This window comes from Eschrichtius robustus, chromosome 2, assembly GCF_028021215.1.
Source record: "Eschrichtius robustus isolate mEscRob2 chromosome 2, mEscRob2.pri, whole genome shotgun sequence".
Taxonomy (NCBI): Eukaryota; Metazoa; Chordata; class Mammalia; order Artiodactyla; family Eschrichtiidae; genus Eschrichtius; species Eschrichtius robustus.
In genome coordinates, this window is record NC_090825.1 from 116,091,210 (window position 1) to 116,115,100 (window position 23,891).

Sequence of the window (23,891 nt, forward strand, 5' to 3'; positions counted from 1 at the left end):
TTGCAGGTTCTAGAGTGCGGGCTCAGTAGTTGTGGTGCACGGGCTTAGTTGCTCCATGGCATGTGGGATCTTCCTGGACCAGGGCTCGAACCCGTGTCCCCTGCATTGGCAGGCAGATTCTTAACCACTGCACCGCCAGGGAAGTCCCTTGACATCTTATTTAATATGTTAATTAAGAGCATATATATTACTGCATCACACATTTGTGAAGTATTTTTATAGCTAAATTTCAGTATATGTGTTTCCTTGGTAATCCTTTGAATTGTATTTCATGCATTTAAAAAAAGTTCTGAGAAAGGGTCTATAGCTACCCTGTGCAGTACTGAAGCCACTAGCCACATATGGCTATTGAGCCCTTGAAGTGTGGCTTGTCTGAATTTAAATGTGCCTTAAGTGTAAAACACATCCCAGATTTCCAACACTTAGTGCTTATGTAAACATCTCTAATTAAAAAAAACTGATTACATAACTAAACGATAATATTTTAGATATACTGTTTTAAATAAAATATATTATTGAAATTAATTTCATCAGTTTCTTTTTACTTTATTAACACGGCTACTAGAAAAATTTAAATTACATAGGTGACTTGTATCATATTTCTATTGGACAACATTAGTCTATAGGCTTTACTAGACTGCTAAAGGGATCCATACATTGAAAAAAGTTTAGAATCCCTGTGCAGAGGCTTCATTAGACTCAGGTTAAACATTTAGTTTTAATTTTGCTGTTGCACAGCTAACTTTGCTCAGTTTATAGTAATACAGAGGCTCTTGAAAAACATTTAAAACTTATTTTTCATTAAGAATACTTTTTAGGAAACGTAGGGCACTTCATATTTCATTATGTTAGGCATATACTATCAGAGTTGCATTATTAGCAATACTAAGTTTAGTTATTTAAGGGGATGATTATTAGATCTCAACATTGTAAAGGTATATCTTGCCCCCTTTGTAATTAGTAAGTAACCTGTTCAGGTGATGCTTTGGCACCTTACAAATACCCTATTCCCCAATAGCCTATCACCTAATGGTGTTAACATTCATTGATAATCCGTGTTTGAATCAGTTATCACACTGGGGTTTACAAAATGGTCATTTTCTAATTCTATTCTACATTTATGGTACAGAAATTCTCTTCCCACCCTCTTTCTTTTGAGGATCCCTGTGGTCATAGGATAGCTATCTAATAGGCAGTTACAGTCATCATTTATTCTTCTTGATACTCAACTTGTGAATTTAGCCAATGGAGCCCTTGGTTCTTGTATCTTTTTGATATGATCTTGTTAGTCTTTGTGTCTTTCCTTGCTTTCTGCACAATAGGATATATCAGACCTGTAATAAGCCTTTTTTTTTTTTTTTTTTTTTTAAAGGAAATAGTATTTAATAGAAATAAAGACCTGGGCAGTGAGAACACTAATTTTTGTTTTTTCTAAATTTTGTCAGTATAGTTTTTTAAGAGTAACACAGTATCCCCTTGTGTGGTTGGTTGTGTGATTTATTCAGTGATCTGTTGTTTGAAATTTAGGTAGCTTCCAGTTTTTAATGATTGTATACAGTGCTGATGTGAACATCATTGTATCCAAGTTTTTACATGTACCTTAATTTTTCCTTTAGAATAAAAATTGAGAGGTAGAATTTCTTGTTCACAAAAATACAGCCTTTTAAGGTTTTATATTTCTATGAACAGTTTGTTGTCTGGAAAGTTTTAGTGTTTACCTCAACTACATGTCTCACCTGGTTTTCTGGTTTTTCTTTAATCTTTGAGGCACTACTTTTAGAAACAAACACCAACTGCTTGGTATTTTGGCTGAAGTCTTTTCCCTTAGTCTTAAAGCCTCTGTCTAATGGAGGTTTACCTTGACACTGATACAGTGATATTTGACTAAGTGTGACTTGAAATTTCTTCTGGCTACAAGTGATAATAGCTGTAGGTGCAGAGGGCAGTAGGCTTAAGCATTATGTTTTAATACAGTAAGACAAGATATTCTCTAAGAATCCATCAAACATTGAAGTGAGGTTTACCTTTTAGATAATAGTGTATTATAAATATTTTGGAATAAGAAAAACCAGAATCTTCTGTATTAGTCTTCTGTCACTTTAGCTTTTCATCCTAATTCTAAGTCAGTGTGGAAAAACTGGAGGTAGAAGTGTTTTGGTGCCAGAGAAGCCGAAAGGGAAAAGCTCTGTGTGTTTGGGAATGCCCTCTTACAGTAGCCCTAATGTTTGTAAACTCGAAATCTTAAGTGTAAGAGGTTGTAAGAATTATGGGCCCTCACGTGCAGGCTGGTAAGATTTTTTTTCATCTTGTGGTGATTGTAGCTTTCCTGGTATAAAAGTCCTTAAGTAGGAGAAGATTTGTTGTATGTTTCATGTTTGTGTTTGATACTTGCCTGACTTTGTCTTTTTCTCTTTCAGAAATGACTGCTGTCCACGCAGGCAACATAAACTTCAAATGGGACCCCAAAAGTCTAGAGATCAGGACTCTGGCAGTTGAAAGACTGTTGGAGCCTCTTGTTACCCAGGTAAGAATCTGCAAACAAATACATAGTTGTTGTAACATGGTTCCATAGCAGTAGGCCCGGGTAATAAACACAAGGCAAGGTTATTTAGTTCAAAGCCTTAATTTCAGTGGTTGAGTTTAGACTGATAGTAATGAGACAGTTTGGCTCCACTAATAGTTAAATATTGATGTGTGGCTTCATTTAGCCCTTTAGAAACACATTTGCTGCCATTTTTTCAGTCTTATTGGCAGTAATAGGGGCTAGTGGTATGTAGTGTGACTAATACTTAAAAGTATTTCCAAAAAAGATAGGATTCGGATCCTTGACTGTTAAGCCTCTTCACCCTGCTTAACACACCTTTTGTTGTCTAGGATTGATTAACAGGTCATTTAACTTGAGGGTGTAGGTTTGGTATGTTTTGTTACAAGTACGGATATCACAGTGTGATGACATTTCATTAACTGTTAGCAACTAGCTATGCACTTTTAGTGTTTTGGCACATTTTACTCCTGGGTGTGTGTGTGTGAGAGAGAGAGAGAGAGACAGACAGACAGATACCGTGCGAGCACGAAAATGAGATGTAATGGCATGTGCTGTCTTTTTAAAAAACTCCATTCTAGCTCATAAATATAAACTAGTATTATAAATAAGTAAGTAAGTAAGTAGAGTGTGTGGTAATACTTGAGAATATTTACCTTCTTGGAGCCCGTCTACTGCAGCTCTCAGTTAGGTCTTCTGTGGACCGCGTTACACTAATTAATGTTTAGTCATCTTCAACCTATACAGATCGTCATTATTATATGTGTTAATGATGGTTAATGTCTGGGACTTAAAACACCATCACAGTAGGCAGCTTTGGGCAATTGTTCCTATCTTTATTAAGGGCCTTTCCTAATTAATTGCGATTTATGTGAATAAACTGAAAAGATTTCAGAAGCAAGTTATCTTAAAACATTTTGCACAGGTTGAAAACATGGAAAAATGTGACCTCCAGGCAGATCTAATAAATTCATTGTTAACCTCTTTCTCACCTTCTTGATGACGTGCAGTAGAGACATGTAACTTGTTTGTTACCAGTTTTTAATTTGTAAAATGAAGCTTAAAAACCTAATGATCATGTTTGAGGAATTAAAATATTCATTATATTTCTTAGCTTACACATTGAGATAGCTAAATTATTTTGGAAACTAAATAGAGTATCATTCCTGAATATCTTAAATATGGAGAGAGTTGTATGTTATTTGTTAATGCTTAATGGAATCTCATAAGTGTGATGTTTCATTTTATTATGAATAATTTATTCTTGCTACCTTTAAAGATGTTAGTCTTTCTGTTTTCTTTTTTTAAAATTTTAATTGACTACAATTTAATTTTCAAAAATGAAACTTTTAGGTTACAACCCTGGTAAACACCAATAGCAAGGGGCCCTCTAATAAGAAGAGAGGTCGTTCTAAGAAGGCCCATGTTTTGGCTGCATCTGTTGAACAGGCAACTGAGAATTTCTTGGAGAAGGGGGATAAAATTGCAAAGGAGAGTCAGTTTCTCAAGGAGGAGCTTGTGGCTGCTGTAGAAGATGTTCGAAAACAAGGTAGGTCAATATTGCTTTTTATATAGAGAGGGGCAGGCCTTTCTAGAAAAATAATCCTTGAAGGTGACTTTTTGTGGTCAGTATTTTCATTCTTATATGCTTGCCAGTTGCTCAAGTAACTATGAATGTTCACTTAGTGGAGATGTATTAAATTGTACTGGCTTAAGCTTTAATCAGGAGAGATTAACAAAGGAACGTCTTTTTTGGAGAATCTGAATCCAGTTCCCTTGGGTGTTCCAAATAATAGTTGAGTCTTAGAAATGTTATAGCACAATTTGATAGGAAATAAATGGGGCAGAAGTTTATCTTTTATCCCATGTAATAGCTCTTAGTTTGTGCTGAAGATGTAAGGGTGATAAAATGGAAAAATGTCCAGCCATTCTGAAAATACACTAGAAACTGCTTCATTCTGTCAGACTGGTATGTTAAATCAGCCATGCATATTTGCACTGGCTTGAGTTTAAAATAATTTAAATGTGAGCTTAAGGGAAACATTTTTTTGGGAAACTCAGAAGTAGTAAAAAGTGAAATTGTAACCCACAGCTTATCAGTAGTTACTATTAGAAAAACTGTCACCACTATGATGTAATAAGCACGATATAAGAGGACTTTATTTAAAAAATTTTTTTATTTTATATTGGAATATAGTTGATTAACAATGTTGTATTAGTTTCAGGTGTACAGTAAAGTGATTCAGTTATACATATACATGTATTGGTTATCTAGATAAGAGGACTTTAAATCTGGACGATTAACTTCTTGAAACCTGCAGTTTTGTGTTAAACTTCTGGTCCAGCAGGAGGACTTCAACAAAGACATAGGTTTTTTTTATGGCTGTTGGATATCATCTAAGGTGAACTGACCTCCTGCTCTGTGCATGTGCTTTACTGGCTTTTGGGAGAACCTCAGTGGCTCTCTGATGGCTGACAGCAATGTACATAGTCCCTTGGAATCTTAAGTCAAATTCATCCCTGTGACAGTACCCAAAAAGGGCAGTGCATTAAATGGAGATGCTATCTCCCATTGTTCTGAGTTTGCGAATAAATATTTCTAATACTGCAAATGATGAGATTACTTAAGTTCCATAATACTAGCTATGGATGTGGATAGTGTTAGTTTTCTCTGGCTGCCATAATAAATTACTACAAACTTGGTAGCTTAGAACAACAGAAATTTTTTTTTGAAGTTCTGGAGGCCCGATATCTGAAATCAAGGCGTCAGCAGGGTTGATTTTTTCTTGGGGCCTCAGATGAAGAATCTGTTCCATGTTCTTTCCTGGCTTCTGTTTGTTGCTGGCAGTCCTTGGCATTCCTTGGCTTATAGACGCATCACTCCAATATCTGGCTCTTTTTGTCATATGGTATTTATTCTCCCATGTATCTCTGTGTTGCAAAGTTACCTCTTATAAGGACATTAGTGACTGATTTAGGATCCACCCAGTATGACCTCATCTTAATTTGGTTATATCTGCAAAGACCCTATATCTAAATAAGGCCACATTCACAGGTTCTGGGTGGACTTGAATTTTGGCGGGACACTATCAACTTGGTAGAGTGGGTTTTTAATGAATTTATTTTAAAGTGGTTTAATTTTCCAATTCCGGACAATTTTTGAGCTTCCTGTTGAGGAAATCAGGATGCTGTTGCTTCATAGACCTCAGAAAGTTTTGTTTCCTAGGCCTTCTTGCCTCCTCTAATGAAACTCACAGTCTTAACAGGTGAATTTGGTCAAGTGTTCATTGTCTAGTGACTAAGACATTTATTTTCAAAATAAAGCTTAATTATTGCAAGAAACTTTTTTTTCCACTGTATATGTTCTTTGTTTCAGAAGTTACTCTGATACAAATCTGTAGCAATCATGGTATAATACACTCTCCCCAAGCACCCCCCCATTATGAATGCATATCTAAATTTCTGTTTCTTTGTTTTTTTTGTTTATATCTGAGAAAATCTCTTATGTGGCTCTGAATCATAAATACTTGTTCGTCCCAGTCCAGCTTTGCAATTATTTTTGATCTATTCATGATTTAGTCACCATAATTTTCCTTCTCCTTGCAGGAAGACAAAACAAAACAAAAGTAAAACTAAAGCAAATATATAACTGCCTGTCATGATCGTTACTGTATCAGATGTGAAAAGCTGAAGTGCCTTGCCTTTTTTCTGTTGGCTTACTTTTTTCTCTGGTGATTGTTAACAAATGGTGATGCAGCCTCTCTCCTATCATAAGTAGAAAATACGTGGTATGAAAATGGTTAAGCACAGATTCTTTAGTCAACCAAACCTTGTTGGTTATGTTGTTGAAGCTGTTTACTCATCATTTGAAACACTGAAGTGATGTTAATATATCTGCAGATTCTTTGACACCTCTCTGTTTAGAAAGTGGTGTCTAACTTTGATTCTCTTGAATGTGTGTTGTACTTAGAGACTCTTGGTTCTATAAAGAATAGAATGTGATGAGGAAGTTACACTATTTACTTTCGAAGCAAAGTCATAAAAAGAGTGTTGTATCCTCTTATCTCTTTCTCATGGGTTATTCACTCTGGGGGAAGCTGGCTGCTATGTTACACAGGGACACTCAGGAGGTCTTGTGGAGAGGAACTGATGTCTCCTGTACCAATTTGCCAAGCATGTAAGTAAGCTGCCTTGGAAGCACATCCCCCAGCTACAGTCAAGTTTCAGGTGATGGCAGCCCCAACCAACCCTGAATTCCTGACCCACAGAAAACTTGGGGAGATAATAAATATTTATTTCAAGCAACCAAATTTTGGGGTAATTTATTGGGTAGGGAAAGATAATTAATGCAAAAACCTTTCCCAGGCCCGCTTTCAGTGGTCCTGAGCACTTAGGCAAAACTCTGACCTAACTGCTCTGAATTTTACTGGCATATAAAATGTAGAGTAATTATGATTTATCTAGCACTCCATAGCAGATTGACTAATGAAGCAGAGTTAGAATCCTTTGCATTTCAAGTCTGTTGCTTACCCACTGAAACACTTATAAAGGATGTATATTTATTTATTTTTATTTATTTATTTTTGGCTGCGTTGGGTCTTTGTTGCTGGGCATGGGCTTTCTCTAGTTGCAGCGAGCAGGGCTACTCTTTTTTTTTTTTTTTATATCTACTGTACATGATCTGAAAATTAAGGGAAATGATAAGAACCTATCTTTACCATGTAGGGCTACTCTTCATTGCGGCGAGCAGGGCTACTCTTCATTGTGGCGCTCGGGCTTCTCATTGCAGTGACTTCTCTTGTTGCAGAGTGTGGGCTCTAGGTGCGTGCACTTCATTAGTTGTGGCACGCGGGCTCAGTAGTTGTGGCTCATGGTCTCTAGAGCGCAGACTCAGTAGTTGTGGCGCACAGGCTTAGTTGATCTGCGGCATGTGGGATCCTCCTGGACCAGGGCTCGAACCCGTGTCCCCTGCACTGGCAGGCGGATTCCTAACTACTGCACCACCAGGGAAGTCCCTAAAGGATGTATAAAAAGATTATTTTGTTCCAAATTAATGTGGGCTACTTTTGCCTAGTACAAGTTGGCTTTTTTTTTTTTTTTTTTGGGTAAAGTTCAAGTAGTTAGTATTTTAGACCTTATTGGCGATAAGGTCTTTCTTGACACTATTGAGTTCTGCAGTTGTGTTGGGAAAGCAGCTATTCAGTACATAAACAAATGGGCATGGCTGTATTCCAAGGAAAACTTGTTTATAAAAACAGGGAGTTGGCCAGATTTGACCCACAGGCTGTAGTTAGCTGACCTCTGATCTAGGGTTAAAGATATGAGCTTACTGTTTTCAAATAAATAATTGATTTAGGTACTTATAATGCTTTTGAGCCAAAAATTGGACCTTCTATATCTTTGAGTTTGTACAAGCCCTGTGCTTTCTGTGCAGTCATAATTAATAACCAGAGACTTGAATGCATGCAGTTTTTCAGCATAACTTAATTTTCTTTTTGTATTTGCCCCTGATTACATGAATAATAAACACAAACATTTGTGAGTACACTAAAACGTTATCATAACACTGTCAGTTGGTAAAACATTCACATACATAAATGCAGGGTCACTTTACCTCAAGACCAGGTGAGTCTCCTGTCGTGGATGGGAGCCAATTATCAATTGCATGGCCTCCAAACCCCTGTGATCTAGGGATTTCATTGTACTGCTAGTCAGCCCAAACTAGTTGTTAACTACCTTATATGGGCTGAGGCATACATGTGCCTCATAGAGATGTGGTTTTTTGGGACCCTGCCCACCCCCCATGTTCCCCTCCCTGATTAGGTCATTCTTACTTTATACTTTTTCTTCCTAGCTCTTAGCATAATGATAATTAAATAATTGGTTTTCTTCCCCTCTCTAGGCTCCAGCAGGGTAGGTTCTGTGCTGGTCTGGTGACTGTTCTCTGGGCAGCTATCATGGTGCCTGTTCTATGATAGGCACTTAAATGTTTGAGGAAGGTAATTGACTATGTTCTCCAAGAATTATGTGAGCAATGGCTCTTTCCAAAAATTAAGGTGAGTTTCCTCCCCACTGCCAAGTGTAAATGCAGGGACACTGGTGGAGAATCTTACCTTAAAAAAAAAGAAATTGAGATATAATTCACTTAACATAAAATTCACCCTTTTAAAATGTATATGATTCAGTGGTTTTTAGTATATTCACAGAATTGTGCAGCTGTCACCATTATTTAATTCCAGAACATTTTCATTGCCCCCAAAAGAAATCTCATACCCATTAGCATTCATTCCTTATACATATATTGATTTTTTAAAAAAATTTATTTAATTTATTTATTTTTGGTCACGTTGGGTCTTCGTTGCTGCATGCGGCTTTCTCTAGTTGTGGTGAGCGGGGGCTACTCTTCGTTGCGGTGTGTGTGCTTCTCATTTCAGTAGCTTCTGTTGTCGCGGAGCATGGGCTCTAGGCGCGCGGGTTCCAGTAGTTGTGGTACGTGGGCTCAGTAGTTGTGGCTCGCGGGCTTAGTTGCTCTGCAGCATGTGGGATCTTCCTGGACCAGGGCTCGAACCCACGTCCCCTGCATTGGCAGGCGGATTCTTAACCACTACGCCACCAGGGAAGCCCATATATTGATGTATTTTAATGATACCTGGAAAAGAGTATTCATGAGTCCTTGAATAGGGCTCTGATGAGCAAAAGAGGGCCCTTAACTGATTAGGAGACATCCAAGGGACAGAGATGGGAAAGCCTAAATGAAACTTGTTTGAAAAGGGGGAGACATTAAAAAAGGAGGACCAGTGATGGTAAATTGGAAGTTGACTGATGAGGAATAGTTTCTACTAGAACAGGGTGTTTTAATCCATTAGTTACAATTCACAGTTAGATCTCAAAGGCCAAGAACAGAGACTTGCTGCTGCATCAGTGACTTCTTCCCTACAGCTCTTGGGCATTTCTGGGTGGAGGAGGGAGGAGAAGGCCCCAGAATCTGAGGTGCACCTTTATGTATTCCCGCACGGCTTCTAATGATACTCTGTTTGGTAAAGGGGCCAATGATTGGTGTACTGCGCAACAGTGGATTTCCTGGGAAGAAGCTTGTGTTTAGAGAGACCAGAGTGGGGAAGGGGCTGGGTGACCATGTGTGGTCTCTGATGCAGAGATACTGTCCTCAGGAATTCCCTGGCAGTCCAGTGGTTAGGACTCAGTGCTTCCACTGCAGCGGTCCCCAACCTTTTTGGCACCAGGGGCCCATTTTGTGGAGGACAGTTTTTCCACAGATGGGGGCGGGGATGGTTCAGGTGGTAATGCGAGCGATGGAGAGCAGGCAGATGAAGCTTCGCTCCCTTGCCCGCACCTCCTTTGCACCTCCTGCTGTGCAGCCCGGTTCCTAACAGTCCGCCGCACCGGTCCGTGGCCTGGGGTTTGGGGACCGCTGCTGTAGGGGGCCTAGTTTCAATCCCTGGTCAGGGAACTAAGATCCTGCATGCAGAGCGGCGTGGCCAAAAAAAAAAGGCAGACAGACAGGAGGCTTTTTTTCCTGTTTCATCTTGGAGCTTATAATCAGGACATATGGAAATGTAAATTAATAATAGCATGAGTGTCATGCAAAGAATGGAGTGGACTAGGAGGTAAGCATGGGATTAGAAAAGCTTCCTGAAGGTGCAGTAGTGGATCTTGAAAGGTGAAAGAAGGGAGGGGAAAAAGTCATTCAGGTAAGAAAACCAGCAGACAGAGCAAGATGTGGGTGAGGAACAGTGAGGGTTCTGACTGGAGAGGAGTGCTGGGAGGAGAGGTTGGATAAGAAAGCTTGGAAGCTAGATTTTAGAGGGTGGCTTGGAATGCCAGGTGAAGAAGGGAGCACTGTCCGGGAAATGATACAGGATTAGAGGGTTCTGTGGCTGGAACAGGTCTCCCAGGTTCAGGTTCCCATATATTTAAATATATGTAGTGACTCAGGACTTGCTACCTCTGGAAGCAGCTTTTTCCAGCCTTGTGTTTATTTTTAAAGCTTTTTTCTTCTTAAATTAAACTGAAATATGTCTCCTTAACTTTGTTCCTGTTTTAAGAATTTCTGCCATCTGGGCAACACAGAATAGGAAAAAAAGTGGTGTTTGGGGGAGATTAGTTTCTCAGGTGTGTGCAGGAAGCTTTAAAGTGGTTGGGGGAGAGCCTGGAGGCCAGACCAACAGTCAGGAAACCATCAAGGTGGTGGGAGGTGAGATGGTGCTATTAAGGACAGGACTGCTGCAAGAGACCGTGGAAAGAGAGAGTTGGCCAGTTGTCAAGCAGGTTTACTGCCAGCTTGGCCTCTGGTAAATGGCTAATTTTCTTTATAGATAAAACTAAGGGACCTGGTATGTGAAAAATTACAATATTTTCCTCAGACTTGAATCACTTAGGGTATATATTGAGGCAGTGTGTGCTACTAAAAACTCCAGGTGAATTACCTAAAATTAGCATACTCTCCTCAGTTTAGAGCCATTCTAAGATTCTGGTGTGCAGTTTTCCATCAAGTTAAAAAAAATTCCATTACATTATTTGCTTCAGTGTTTATTTACACTACTAAAAAGTCAACTAACAGATTATTTTTTTTTTACTTTTTATTTTGATTCACAGGGATTTGCAAAGATAGTACAGAGCAGTGCAGTATACCTTTACCCAGTTTCCCCCAATGGTTACATTTTATGGAACTATAGTACAGTATCAACTCCAGGAAACTGACATTGGCACAGTAATTCTCTGGTTTTATCACCTGTGAAGATTTGTGTAACCATCTCTGCAATCAAGATACAGAACTATTCCATCACCACAAAGCTCTCCCTCATGCTACCCCTTATAGTCATACCCATGTTGCTTATATTCCCCACCATCCCTAGCCCTTGGCAACTAATCTGTCTCCATCTCTAATTCTGTCATTCCCAGAATATTGTATAAGTGGAATCATACAGTATAATATACTGTATATGAGTATATGACCTTTTGAAATTGGCTTTTTTTTTTTTTTTTCCCACTCAACATGTTGCCCTTGAGAGCCATCCAAGTAGGTGTGTCTATCAGTAGTTTGTCTGTGAGTACTCCATGGTGTGGATGTAGCTTGTCTTTTCATCCTCTTAACAGGTCTTTTGCATAGTAAGTTTTTAATTGTGATGAAGTCCAATTTATTGATATCCCCCCCCATTTATGGATTGTGCTTTTTTTTTTTAATTTATTTTTGGCTGCGTTGGGTCTTTGTTGCTGCACGTGGGCTTTCTGTAGTTGTGGTGGGCGGGGGCTACTCTTTGTTGCAGTGCTTGGGCTTCACCTTGCGGTGGCTTCTCTTGTTGTGGAGCACAGGCTCTAGGCGCGTGGGCTTCAGTACTTGTGGCACGTGGGCTCAGTAGTTGTGGCGCACAGGCTTAGTTGCTCCACGGCATGTGGGATCTTCCTGGGCCAGGGCTCGAACCCGTGTCCCCTGCATTGGCAGGCGGATTCTTTACCACTGCGCCACCAGGGAAGCCCTTGGATCGTGCTTTTGGTGTCCTGTCTAAGAATTCTTTAACAAGCTTTATGTTAGCTCATGAAGTTGTATGTTTTACGTTTAACTCTCAGACTCATTTTGGGTTAGTTTTTGTATAAAATGTGAGGTTTAGGTTGAGTTCTTTTTTCCCTTGTGAACATCCAGTTGTTCCTGTATCGTTTGTTGAAAAGACTGTCTTTCCTTCATTGAATTGCTTTTGCACCCTGTTAAAAATCAGTCACCTGTACTTGTGTGGGATTATTTCTGGGTTCTCTGTTCTGTTGTATTATCTATGTGTCTGTCCCTCTACCAATGTTCACACAGTCTTTATTGCTGTAGCTATGAGTCTTAGAATTGGGTAGAGTGATTCCTCCCCCTTTATTCTTTTTCTAAATTGTTTTAGCTATTCTAGTTTTTATTGCTTTTCCATATAAATTTTAGATAATCTTGTCTATGTCTACAAAAAAGCTGCGATTTTGGTAGGAATTACATTAAACTTGTAATCAATTTGGGGAGAGTTGATATTTTTACTATATTGAGTCTTCTATGAACAAAATATGTTTCCATCAATTTAGATCTTTTTTTTCTTTCATTAGTGCTTAGCACCATGTGTATATATATATATAATATATATATCCTCTATATGTTTTATTAGTTTACATTATTTTATTTTTTGAATTATTATAAATAGTATTTTATATTTATTTACTTTTGTGTTTCTTTTCAAGTCCTTGGCTACACACATATGCATTTTACCCTAGTTTTATTCCTAGCTTTGATATCATTTTACTATTTTCTTTAAAAAAATTTAACACTAATTACAGGCATTTTTTTATGATTTAGTATAACCTTGGAATTTATTATCTTTAAAACTACGTACTTTCTGGGACTTCCTGGTGGCGCAGTGGTTAAGAATCTGCCTGCCAATGAAGGGGACATGGGTTTGATCCCTGGCCCAGGAAGATCCCCCATGCTGTGGAGCAGCTAAGCCCGTGAGCCACTACTGCTGAGCCCGCATGCCATAACTACTGAAGCCCGCGCACCTAGAGCCCATGCTCCGCAACAAGAGAAGCCACCGTAATGAGAAGCCTGTGCACTGCAACGAAGAGTAGCCCCTGCTCACCACAACTAGAGAAAGCCCGGGCGCAGCAACAAAGACCCAATGCAGCCAAAAATAAATAAATAAATAAATTTAAGAAAAACTAAACTATGTATTTTCTATTGCATCATTTCCCTATTATTAGACTTAGAGGTTATTTTTACGTTTTTGATATAAATAATGCTGTAGTGAGTGAATACCATGTATATATAATGTTTTCCCTTTTAAAAAAATTATATCTTTAAGATGTAGTTCCTGGAGTAGGAATATAGGGGCACAGATCTTTTTTTAAAAAATTAGAGTATAATTTATATTATATACCGCAAAGTACACAAATTGGTGTACAGATTGAAGAAGTTTTACATATATGTATACTCATGTAACTACCATTCAGAAAGTTTCCTCAGGGACATAGATTTTAGGACTTCAAAAATGTAGTCCTAAATAGTTCTCCAGTAGGGTTATATCTATCTATCTATCTATCTATCTATCTATCTATCTATCTATCTATCTGTCTGTCTGTCTGTCTATCTAGTTTGCTTAGTGTTCATATAACCTCACCTATTACAAGTTACAAAAATTCAACTCAAACTTGTTTAAGCAAAAAGGGAGTTAATCGGTCTTAGTAATTGGGAATTCCAGGAGTAGATCCTGAGTTCAGGCATGGCCAGTGTGACTTGACTGAAAGGATGTGAAGCTTCCTTCATCACTTGCCTCCATGTATTTGTTTACCTCTGTTTTCATATATACATATTGGACAAGATGCCCACCTCTAGTTTGAGGTGGTCATCCTAGTTTTGTCATCCCAGCAGATAAAACTTTTCTTTCTTAGTGTTTATATCTTAGTCATGGAGGGGACTGATTAGCTTTGCTTTGGTCACGCTCGGCTCTAAACCAGTTTCTATCTCCAGAGGAGATTGATTAGCCAGTGTGGATCACATATTCACCCCAGGACACAAAGAATGGTGGAGAGTTCTCCTAGGGAACAAGGGATATAATAATATGATGTTTAATGGAAGGAAATTATCCTTCTTGACAAGTAATGGGATAGTCCATTAAAATTTTTTACTATCTTTAGAGGTGTAAAATGCTTTCTTTTTTAAAAATTTGCATTATTTGGAGTAATTGATGTTGACCATTTTTTCGTGTTTGTTTATGACTGTATCTGAAACATGTTGGTGCTTGTGAGAGCCCCTAGGGCAGTGATAAGTATCTATAAACATTAGTGCTCCTTTGTTGATTTGTTGAATCCCTTTTATTTTTCTTATTGATTGGAATTATGTCAGGTTTTCAAAAATTGTGACCTGGCTTATTGGACCAGAGGTGCTAATCTTTTAGGTTTCTCATCACTAATCTGTTGGTATGCAGAGGTAGTATTAACTTGGAGTTGGAGAATCAAGACATGATTGTGTGTGTCTGTAATGATTTTAATGGTGGGACCTGATTTATGGTAGTCCTGGAAAAGGTGGTTGAGTTCAGTTGAAAAGAGCAAAGATTGCAGCTAAATCCAGTGACTTTTACTGCCTCCCAGACCATGTGGTTTGATTTTTGTTCCATGACTGCCATACTACTAACCACACCCAGTCATCTCTCATGTATGTGCTGTTATTCACATGGTGGACAACATGAAAACATCTGGATAATTCACTGCGGCCTCCTCTCCAATATTGGAAAAACAGTTAATAGTAATACCTACATACCCCATCTCCCCAAATGGATAGAAGGTAAAAATAGAGTAAATCCTTCTACTAAGTATCCTTGACAAGTAAATAGAAAGCAGGCATTTTAATGTTTGGCTTATAGTTTCCCACCTTTCATGTCTGTTTATGTCAGGCAGTATTTGTCTTAAGATTTCTTTGGAGGCTTTTCTTTTCAAGTTCTGGCTTTGGGATCATTACAGTATTCCATTTCAGGTAAACTTTGATTATAATGCAAGCCCATTGTTCTTGAGTAGAAGTAGGACTTCAGCTTATTGAGAGCAATCAATGTTGTTCAGTACTAAGTTTCAGTTGTTATAAGAACCATCTTTTCTGTAGAAAGTGTCTTGTAACTTTTAGAGCAAGAAAGCAGTATATATTGGTGTTCTAAAACAATAGAGTTAAAACTATTGAGTTTGCTGAGATCTGTCTGATCTTAGCAGTTACAGTTCGTTGGTGAGCATACTCATTAATGGACTTGTTGCACAAATATCTTAGCTTTTTTTAAATCTTGAAAGTACAGAATTACATAGTCAGATAAAACTGATGGTCTTTTAAGGACATTGTTATAAAGAAGGAATAGGCAGTGAGGGTTTTAAATTGCTATTAAGAGACAGTCTTTTATTTATCTCAGTAATTGTGCAGTGAAATTGAGGACGTAGAGGCCTTCTTCCTTGTTATAGTTTGAATGATTTGTATACAGGGAGAAAATAGTATATACATATGGAGAGATGTGTGTGCATGCATATATATGTGTGTGTGTGTACATGTTTTTGTGGTGTGTATATATGTGTGTATGTATGTGTGTGTGTATATATATATATATATATATATTTTTTTTTTTTTTTCCATTGTAAATCTTGGCAAGGCAGTTTTAAGGAAAATAATGATGTATTTTATCCCTGACAAAAGAATATTGAGCACAAGCTATCAGGCTCTTGAGGCATAATTTTCTCCGTGCAACTAACTAGAGTCAGATTGAAGGAGGTGAAAATTGGTCTCCTGTCCAGTGCAGATGTTGACAGCTTCAGACTGGTATACCCACATCTAATATAGTGAGCCTGCAAGATAGATGTTAGAAGACAGATGTGATCAGGACAAAGCAGCTGTCAGTGAGTGTTTCGAGTAGGATTTGAGAGGTAGACAGGAGACAGCGAAATCTGGGTTTGCTAAGTTCATGATGTGAAGACTTGAAACATAGCTTTGAGGAGCTTTGTGTGGGTGTGTGAGACTGCATTTTAATTTGTCTGGTCTTGTTAGTGTGGTTTTATTCATGTTGGAATCATGAGCTTGATCTTATATATGGGCTCTTTAATTTTTCACAGGAAAAAAAATGACAAGTATTCCTACCCTGGAATATTGAGTATGGGTTTCAAAAAGTGTTAATTATGCTATGGAAGAGCAATAGCAGAGAAACATTTAACGTTTTGAAAACGATTAAGTTTAAGTTAATTAGGTTTTCAGATTAGTGTAATCACTTTCTTCATTAAATCTAACAAGAAATCAGCTGATTTTTCTCATACTCTTGCTTTAAGTTCTGGCTTCTCATTTGTTATCCTGCCTTTTCCCCTTGCTATTTTGGTAGATTTTTCCTCCTGTTTTCGCTGCTTATTTTTGTGGATGTCTCTTTTCGTGTGATCCCGTGATGGCTGTATCTGTTGTTAGAAGTGCTCCCACTCCAATTCCTACCCTTCATATGTTCCTGAGGACTGTGATTAATTTAAAACTTGTTCATTATTGACTCCTCTTCCTCCACTCTCACTATTTAATCCGTTTTCTGTTGTTCTTCATTTAACTTGAGCAGGAAAAGCAAAATATAAATTCCAAAAAGTCATTAACTGGCTGTCATCTGGGTGTTTTATGTCTTAAAGTTGTCTGTCTGACTTAAACTGTAAGTCTCTAGGCTGGAGGCTACATTTTCTTTGACTTGGGATGTGTCAGGGGTGCTGTCTGCTTCTGGATCACTACCCTTGTGTGAGCATATGCTACTTTGCAAATACTTGGGTTCTGGTGTAGCCAGCTTGGAAGTGAGGAAAGGAGAATGAAGTTATTAAATTCTAATGTTTCCTGTCATTTTGAAATTGCTTCCTTTTTTTTTTAAAGTCTATCTTGTTAAACTCATAAAAATAATATCACTGACCAGGATAATACTACTTTTAAGATACAGTGGGTAATATTGCTGCCTTAATATATTTGTACAGTGTAGCTAAGGAAGTTATCTTAGGTATTGAATTTTTGACTTTGGCATGACTTCAACCATGATGTAGAAACGTGGTTGCTACTAGTTAATTTCTTAAGAAAGTGATTCCAAGTTGAAATGCATGTTATGCATTTATTTGAATGTGTAATCAGGAAGTAAGTGCCTCTCTTTGGAGTGTTTTTGAATAGCAGCAGGGCACACTTGAATTAGTAAGGAAGATGAGAACATGAATATGTGTGGTACTCTATTTTAATTTTTTAAAAAGATCCATTCTGTCTACTAGAAAAAGTAGAAATTTCAAAACTCCTTTTCTTACCCAGAGTGGATGGGGAAGGGTGTAGATTGAGAGTTTTTCTAGGTGCTCCCTGAACTGATTCAGATGGGCTGACAGTATTTAAATAACCTATTAAATGTTTTTTTTTTGGGTTGATTTTCAAAAAATAAACAGTTTTGTGGATTAAAAATGGCACCCCAGGAAAGTTCTCTTAAAGCATCTGTCAGGAATTCTTTGAATCATTGTCAGTTTTTCTACAGTTATGGAGGTGTCATCTAGGGGTCTGTGGTTTTTGCCAAATATCACCCATTGATGAATGGAAAGGTGAAGGTGGAGAGCATTAAGTGTTTTGTTCATGTTCATCTGTATGTCACAGGGTGGGTGAGTTATACCAGATATATTCCACCATTTGGTTCCTTCCCATAAGGACTATGCTATAAAATCTGTTATTCTTTGCAGCTATATTGCCAGTTTGTCTTCATCGACAAGTGTGGAAGATGTCTTATTTTGTTACTAGATCATGGAAAATGAATTAAAAATTTTTGGGTGTTGGAGGGAAGGGATTGGGACAGGTTGGGAAATGCATGTTAATCCTTGATTATCTTGAAGTTGGCAAATAATTTTGTGAAGACTTGGTCCTGTCAATATATTATTTTGTAAAAAGAAAGTTGGTGGAATGATAACAAAGAAGTAAGAACAGGTATATCACTTTTTGGTGAGATCTTTTAATCAGGTATGTTTAAGAGAATTTGGTATAAAGTAGGTTTATCAGTGGAGCTAAAGCAATAAAAAAGTAACTTTCAAGAATTAGGAATCCTGTATTCAAATTCAGGGCTGGATTTTTTTTTTTTTTTGGCTTTCTACTGTGTAAAAAGATGCCCAGCTGTTAAGTACAGGGAGGTTTATAACAGACTTACCTGTGATGTTGGTTGCTTGCTCTTTTTTTTTTTTTTCCTCTTCTTCGTCTGGCTACTCTGGGTAGAACTGAAAACATTCCTTTAACAAAAGTTAATTTTCTGCAGTGAACATGTTTTTGATAGTAAGAGCAAAAGAGAACTAAAAATCAGCTATAATTTTGTTACCCAGAGATGAAATCAATGGTTAACATTTTGGTCTTGACCCCTCCAGTTGGTTTTTTATGAATATACTCACATGGGTAGAATTATGTTTTGCTCATTTATTTTTTTCACTTAATAGGTTCTGAACATCTTTCAGTATCATTAAGTACTTTCCTACAACATAATTTTTAATGGCTGAATAATATCCTCTGTAGAGTAATATGATTTAAGAAGGTTATTTTGAACCAGAAAACTAAAGACTTCTCTTTAATATATTTATGACCAGAGTTTTATTCACTTTTCAAAAACTTAAAAGGAGTGTGGTAAATAGGACAGTTTTTATTTTAAAGACTGAAGCCTGCCATTGTTAACAAGGATAGTATGAGATGTCTGAGAGAATGAAAAATTTTAGACAGTTAAAGTCATTTTGAGATAAAGAGATCAAAGCGACTTGACCAAGGTCATCCAGGAAATTAGTGGGAGAGGGGGAATCAGAATTACACATATGGCCATGAAATTGATCATGAAATGAATAAATAATTGGAACATGTTTAAGATGATGAATGGCTTTTAACTCTTCTCCTGGAAGCTTGTGTCATTTTAACACAGGGCTGTGTTTGCTGGTCCTCAAAAGCATATTCAGGTGGATGTCTTAAAATATCTTTTCTTTTGCATCTGGCAGTTGATAACAAACAATATGGTCTTATAAAATGTTCTATTTAAGAAATGTCTAGTTAAGGTCTGTGTAATAGTTGAGCTTCTGCTGCAGCAACTAAACAAAAAAATAATGACAATAAGATTGGGTCTGCAGATGGGCCCCTTATTTTACCAGCTGGCTTTCCCATATTTTGGATAAGCTTCTCAAGATAGCTGATTTTACAAAGCTTTTATTTCATAATGTATGCTAATTTTCCTTTTTCCTTTTTGCAGTGACACTAGTAGCCATGGGATTTTTTATACCTTTGAAAAAAGAAAATTTGCATATAGACTTTTTTGGAGTGCTTTAAGTTATTCGTTTCTAGGAAAACCTCAGTTTTATGTATCACAGACATGAATTAAGGATATTTTACATTTTAAAATTATTTGAAGACTTTTTTCTTTAAAAAGATATTCATTATAGAAAGTTAAAAAAGAAAACCCACACAAAGAGCAGAAAATAATCACCCATCGGGCTATACAACCTTATGCTATACCACCTCTGTTAATATTTTCGTGTATGTTGGTGTAGTCTCCCCCATGACATAAATACTTTGTGATTTCCATTCTCATTGTGCAGTACAGATTATTGTATATCTGCTATTTAAGGTGGAAATTAAAAAAAAGGTTTTTATTTCATTAGTAAAGACACCTGGAGCTGGTAGATTATATAACTTACAGAAGATAAACCATGTTCCTCTGCTGTGCTGGCAGAGTTCTTGTCTTTTTCTGGACCTAGAGATAGAAAAAGTTCTGGCCAAGGAGCATATTAGAAGTATCCTTAGTATTGTTTTTAGGGAAAATAGAACTTTGCTCTATATTTTGAGTCTCCTTGGAGGACTTTTGAAGGTTTATAGAGATGTTTCCATAGCTGAATTTCTGAGGACTTGGCGCCCTCTGCTATGGCATTGTGATTAGGAGCCATTTTTATAGTATGGCATGGGCTTTTTGGGATGGGAAGTTGTAAATAGGATATACGAGGGAGATGACCAGTTTTTAAAAACTTGAAGGAACCTCAGATTGGCTTAATTTCTGTCTCTCTCTCTTTTAATTTTAAAAACCAACTGGAAAAACTAAAGCCCAGCAAGGGGAACTAAGTCAAGCTTTGTTTGTAGCTATTATCACAAAAGGACTGGTTTTTACCACTTACTGCACTATGGAGATGGGAGTGAAGGAGGTGCCTCCTTTACTACTTCATCACTACAAATTAAAAGCCAATTTTTCCTTCATCCTTTGAGAAACTTGCTAGCATGACCTTATTTCTGAAAATATAAGAAATGATTGGTGTGTGAGCAATGACAATGTTCTGAATAGGTTTAAGAATTGGAGAAAGTAGATGAGAAAGTGGAAGGGGCACAGAAGTATTTGTGAGCTTTGTATTTATTACCTCATTTAATTTTCAAAACAGCCCAGTGGGGTGGGAGATGGTATTCTCATTTTACAGAAGAGAAAACAGACTTAGAGCTGAAGCATCCCAAAGTCACGCAGCCACCAAATAGCAAAATTGGGATTCAGACCCAGTTCTAATACCTTGTTTGATCTACTCCAGACATTGTTCTGGGAGAAGAGTATATATTCATTAATATTACTTAGCAACATCCTTTGTTTTAAAGGAGTGGCATAATAGAATATCTCATGTTTCCTAGGCTCAAGTTAAAAAAGAAAAAACAATCCTCTCTCTTTTTTTTACTTTGTGTGTGTGTGTCTCTCATACATACACACCCACACACACTTTTCAAACCTGTCCTTTACCCATAACTTTATAAAAAGTTGGATTGCTTTGAAGGGAATTTACTCAAGGTATTTGATGCTTCAGAAAGGCCTTTATCTTGTCCTGTTCTAATGTAGAACGGTGTTTTTTTGGTTTACTTTACTTACAGTTGCCGTTTGTCCTTGTTTTGAACTCCAGAGGAGCTTAACTTTTATCCCCAGCTTAGTTAGGGGAAAATGCCAGGGGATGGGCATGTTGACAGATCTGATTTCATGGGTGATGGAACAGTAGTAGTGGGTTCTCTTAGGTTCCATCTCCATTATATCTTGGTTAATATGAGATGTCATGTAGTAGACTCTAGACAATTGGGACAAGGCCAGAAGACCCAGTTATATTCTCAACCTTTACTGCTGATCATGTGACCTTGGACAGACTGCCTGTCTGCCTCAGTTTTCCTAGTTTGCCTTTTTTGTGTACAGAAAGAGTACTTTTGATAACTCTTATAAGTATGCACTGTAAACTAATTGACAGTTACATTTATCGTTTTTAAAGGTTGATTGATTATCTTATTAAACATCTCAAGTCAATCTTATAATATCATGTTCCTTTTATAGAGATGACCATTTAGCAGAAATTTGAGGTCCACCCCCCCTTTTATTTTAAAGTTAATGGATTGGGGCTTCCCTGGTGGTGCAATGGTTAAGAATCCGCCTGCCAGTGCAGGAGACACGGGTTTGAGCCCTGGTCCGGGAAGATCGCACATGCCGTGGAGCAGCTAAGCCCGTGCGCCACAACTACTGAGCCTGCACTCTAGAGCCCGCAAGCCACAACTACTGAGCCCGTGTGCCACAACTACTGAAGCCCGCGCGCCTAGAGCCTGTGCTCCCAACAAGAGAAGCCACCACAATGAGAAGCCTGCGCACCACAACGAAGAGTAGCCCCCGCTCGCTGCAGCCCGAGAAAAGCCCGTGTGCAGCAACGAAGACCCAACGCAGCCAAAAATAAAATAAATAAAATAAAATAAATAAATTTATTTTTAAAAAAGCTAATGGCTTATTTACTATTCATAGTTGAGTGCAAAAAATTGTATGTTTTACTCCATCACACAGTATGTTTTCTGATGTATTTTTCATTACTAATACTTTATGTTAGCCATGAAGTTAAGGGTTTGCCATTATGGTTGTGAGCTAAAAGAGATGAGGGTGGATGTAAATATATTTAATTTACTGTGCTTCTTCCTTCCAGTTCCACTTATCGTTTGACCTGATACTAATTTGGAATGATATCATGCTAGCTGTAGAGGCATGAAACTGTTTAAGAGGAACTTGGGAGGGAGTGAGAATTTGGAAGGAGGGGGTTATGGTATAAAGAGAGATTAGAGTTGGGGATAAATTGGGGGATTATTACAGTGAGGTTAAGTAATTAAATTTAAAATTATAAGACTTTATGCTTGTCCATTTGAATGTAAGCTAATTATTGAAGAGTTTTGATTCATTTAGATGGGCTATAGCTTTAAGAATGTACTGTAAGTTCATCCTGTTTGGCTTACTCTGGGCCTTTAGTTCTTCCCACAGTTCTTTCATTTACCTCAGGTTAATTCACTTTTCCACTTCCTGTAGCAGCTGCTTCAGAGTTTCTTGCACCCTCAAACCTTCATTTCCATTACCATCCTGTTCAGTTTTTAGGAGAGCTTCATTTACTGCCTCTGAGAAAATAGATTCTCTAGCTATGCTAAACTTCATACTGCCTGGAAGCCTCTTGCTACCTCTGCTTTCACTTCTCATCTGAGGGTACAAGAACTCCATGGCTCTCACTTCCTCCTGTGGTCCTGATTATGTGTGTTCTTGTCTGTGATCTAGAATCTTCATTTTAGTTATGTGTCTTTGGTGTCTTTTTGCCTCCTTTACCCCCTCAATCTGTCTGTAACTAATTCCCATAGTGATAAAAGATAGTATGGGAGTGCAGGCACTATTCTAACCTCTCTCCTAAACATTGGGTTTCATATCCACAGTAAGCCTGGGAGGTACATAGAGGCAGTCCTCACTTTGCACTGTTCCAGTATGCACAAATTTGTTACCACAGTTTCATAATACCAGTTCCCCAACAACATGGTTCAAATTTTAGTATATTAACTGAGTGATTGTATACAGTACAGACTTTGCTGCTAGCTCTGAAGTGTACAAATCACTACATAAATAACAGGTCTGCATCACGATCACTGACCAATCATGGCTCTTCTTTCAAGGTCTGTTAGTGATTGATTGGTCACTGCAACTATTCAGTTCATGCAAAGTGTGTAGTTGTGTTGCCTCCTTGTCTCTCAGTGATAAACCCACGTGAGCCATTTTATAAGGAGATCATTGAAAGAGGGAATTTGCTAACAAAGATGAAAGTACAGCAAAGAAAGAGAAAGTGGTAAATCCAAGTTACAGAAGAATTAGCTGACTGGAAATGTTGACACTGCTGCTGTTTAAGAGACTTTAGATATGCAATCAGAGGAACTTAGTGGAGGCAAACTTATTGACATAAATGAGAAAAGTAGTTGTGATGGAAAGGAAAATGATGTCCAAGAGAAAGTGATGTCATCAAAACCTTCACATTAAAGGAACTCTTGGAGATAGTTCATAACATTGAAAGTGCAAAAGGAAATGTTGGAAACTGATCCAAACTTAGAAAGAAATAGGATAATTGTGAAGGGATAAAAAAGGTACTTACTCTGTATCATGTTGAAAGAGGTAAGCATTGTTCAGAAACTACTTTTGAGTAGTTTTCTTAAAAGGAAATAAAACATTTTCATTCTCAGTGTTATCATAATGTTTTAAGTTATGTATTAAATATTAGTTGTACTATTTTTATTTAATTTCCCTGTATATTTATAATCAATAGTAAGGAGCTTTTAACCTATTCACAAAAAATTTTAAAGGTCACAAGACAATTGTAATTTTTCCCATTGATGATTAAGATCACATTGCATTGTTTCAGTTTGTGTGATCATTTTTACAGACCAGCACTACTGTGCAAAGTAAGGATTACCTGTATTATTTGTTGTACAGCTGTGGAAACTGACCTGTGTAGTGGTGAAGCTACAGTTTCTGTCTGATTGTAAGTTCATGATCATACT

At 37.5% G+C, this 23,891-nt stretch overlaps 1 protein-coding gene across 1 annotated transcript in view; it reads left to right on the forward strand.

Moving 5' to 3' along the window:
* Positions 1–23,891, forward strand: part of CTNNA1 (catenin alpha 1) — a 186,074-nt gene that overhangs the window by 25,617 nt on the left and 136,566 nt on the right. The window contains exons 2-3 of the mRNA XM_068535961.1: positions 2,418–2,524; positions 3,896–4,091. Coding sequence (XP_068392062.1) covers positions 2,420–2,524; positions 3,896–4,091 — 301 coding nt within the window. The 5' untranslated portion in view covers positions 2,418–2,419. The remainder of the gene's footprint in view (positions 1–2,417; positions 2,525–3,895; positions 4,092–23,891) is intronic.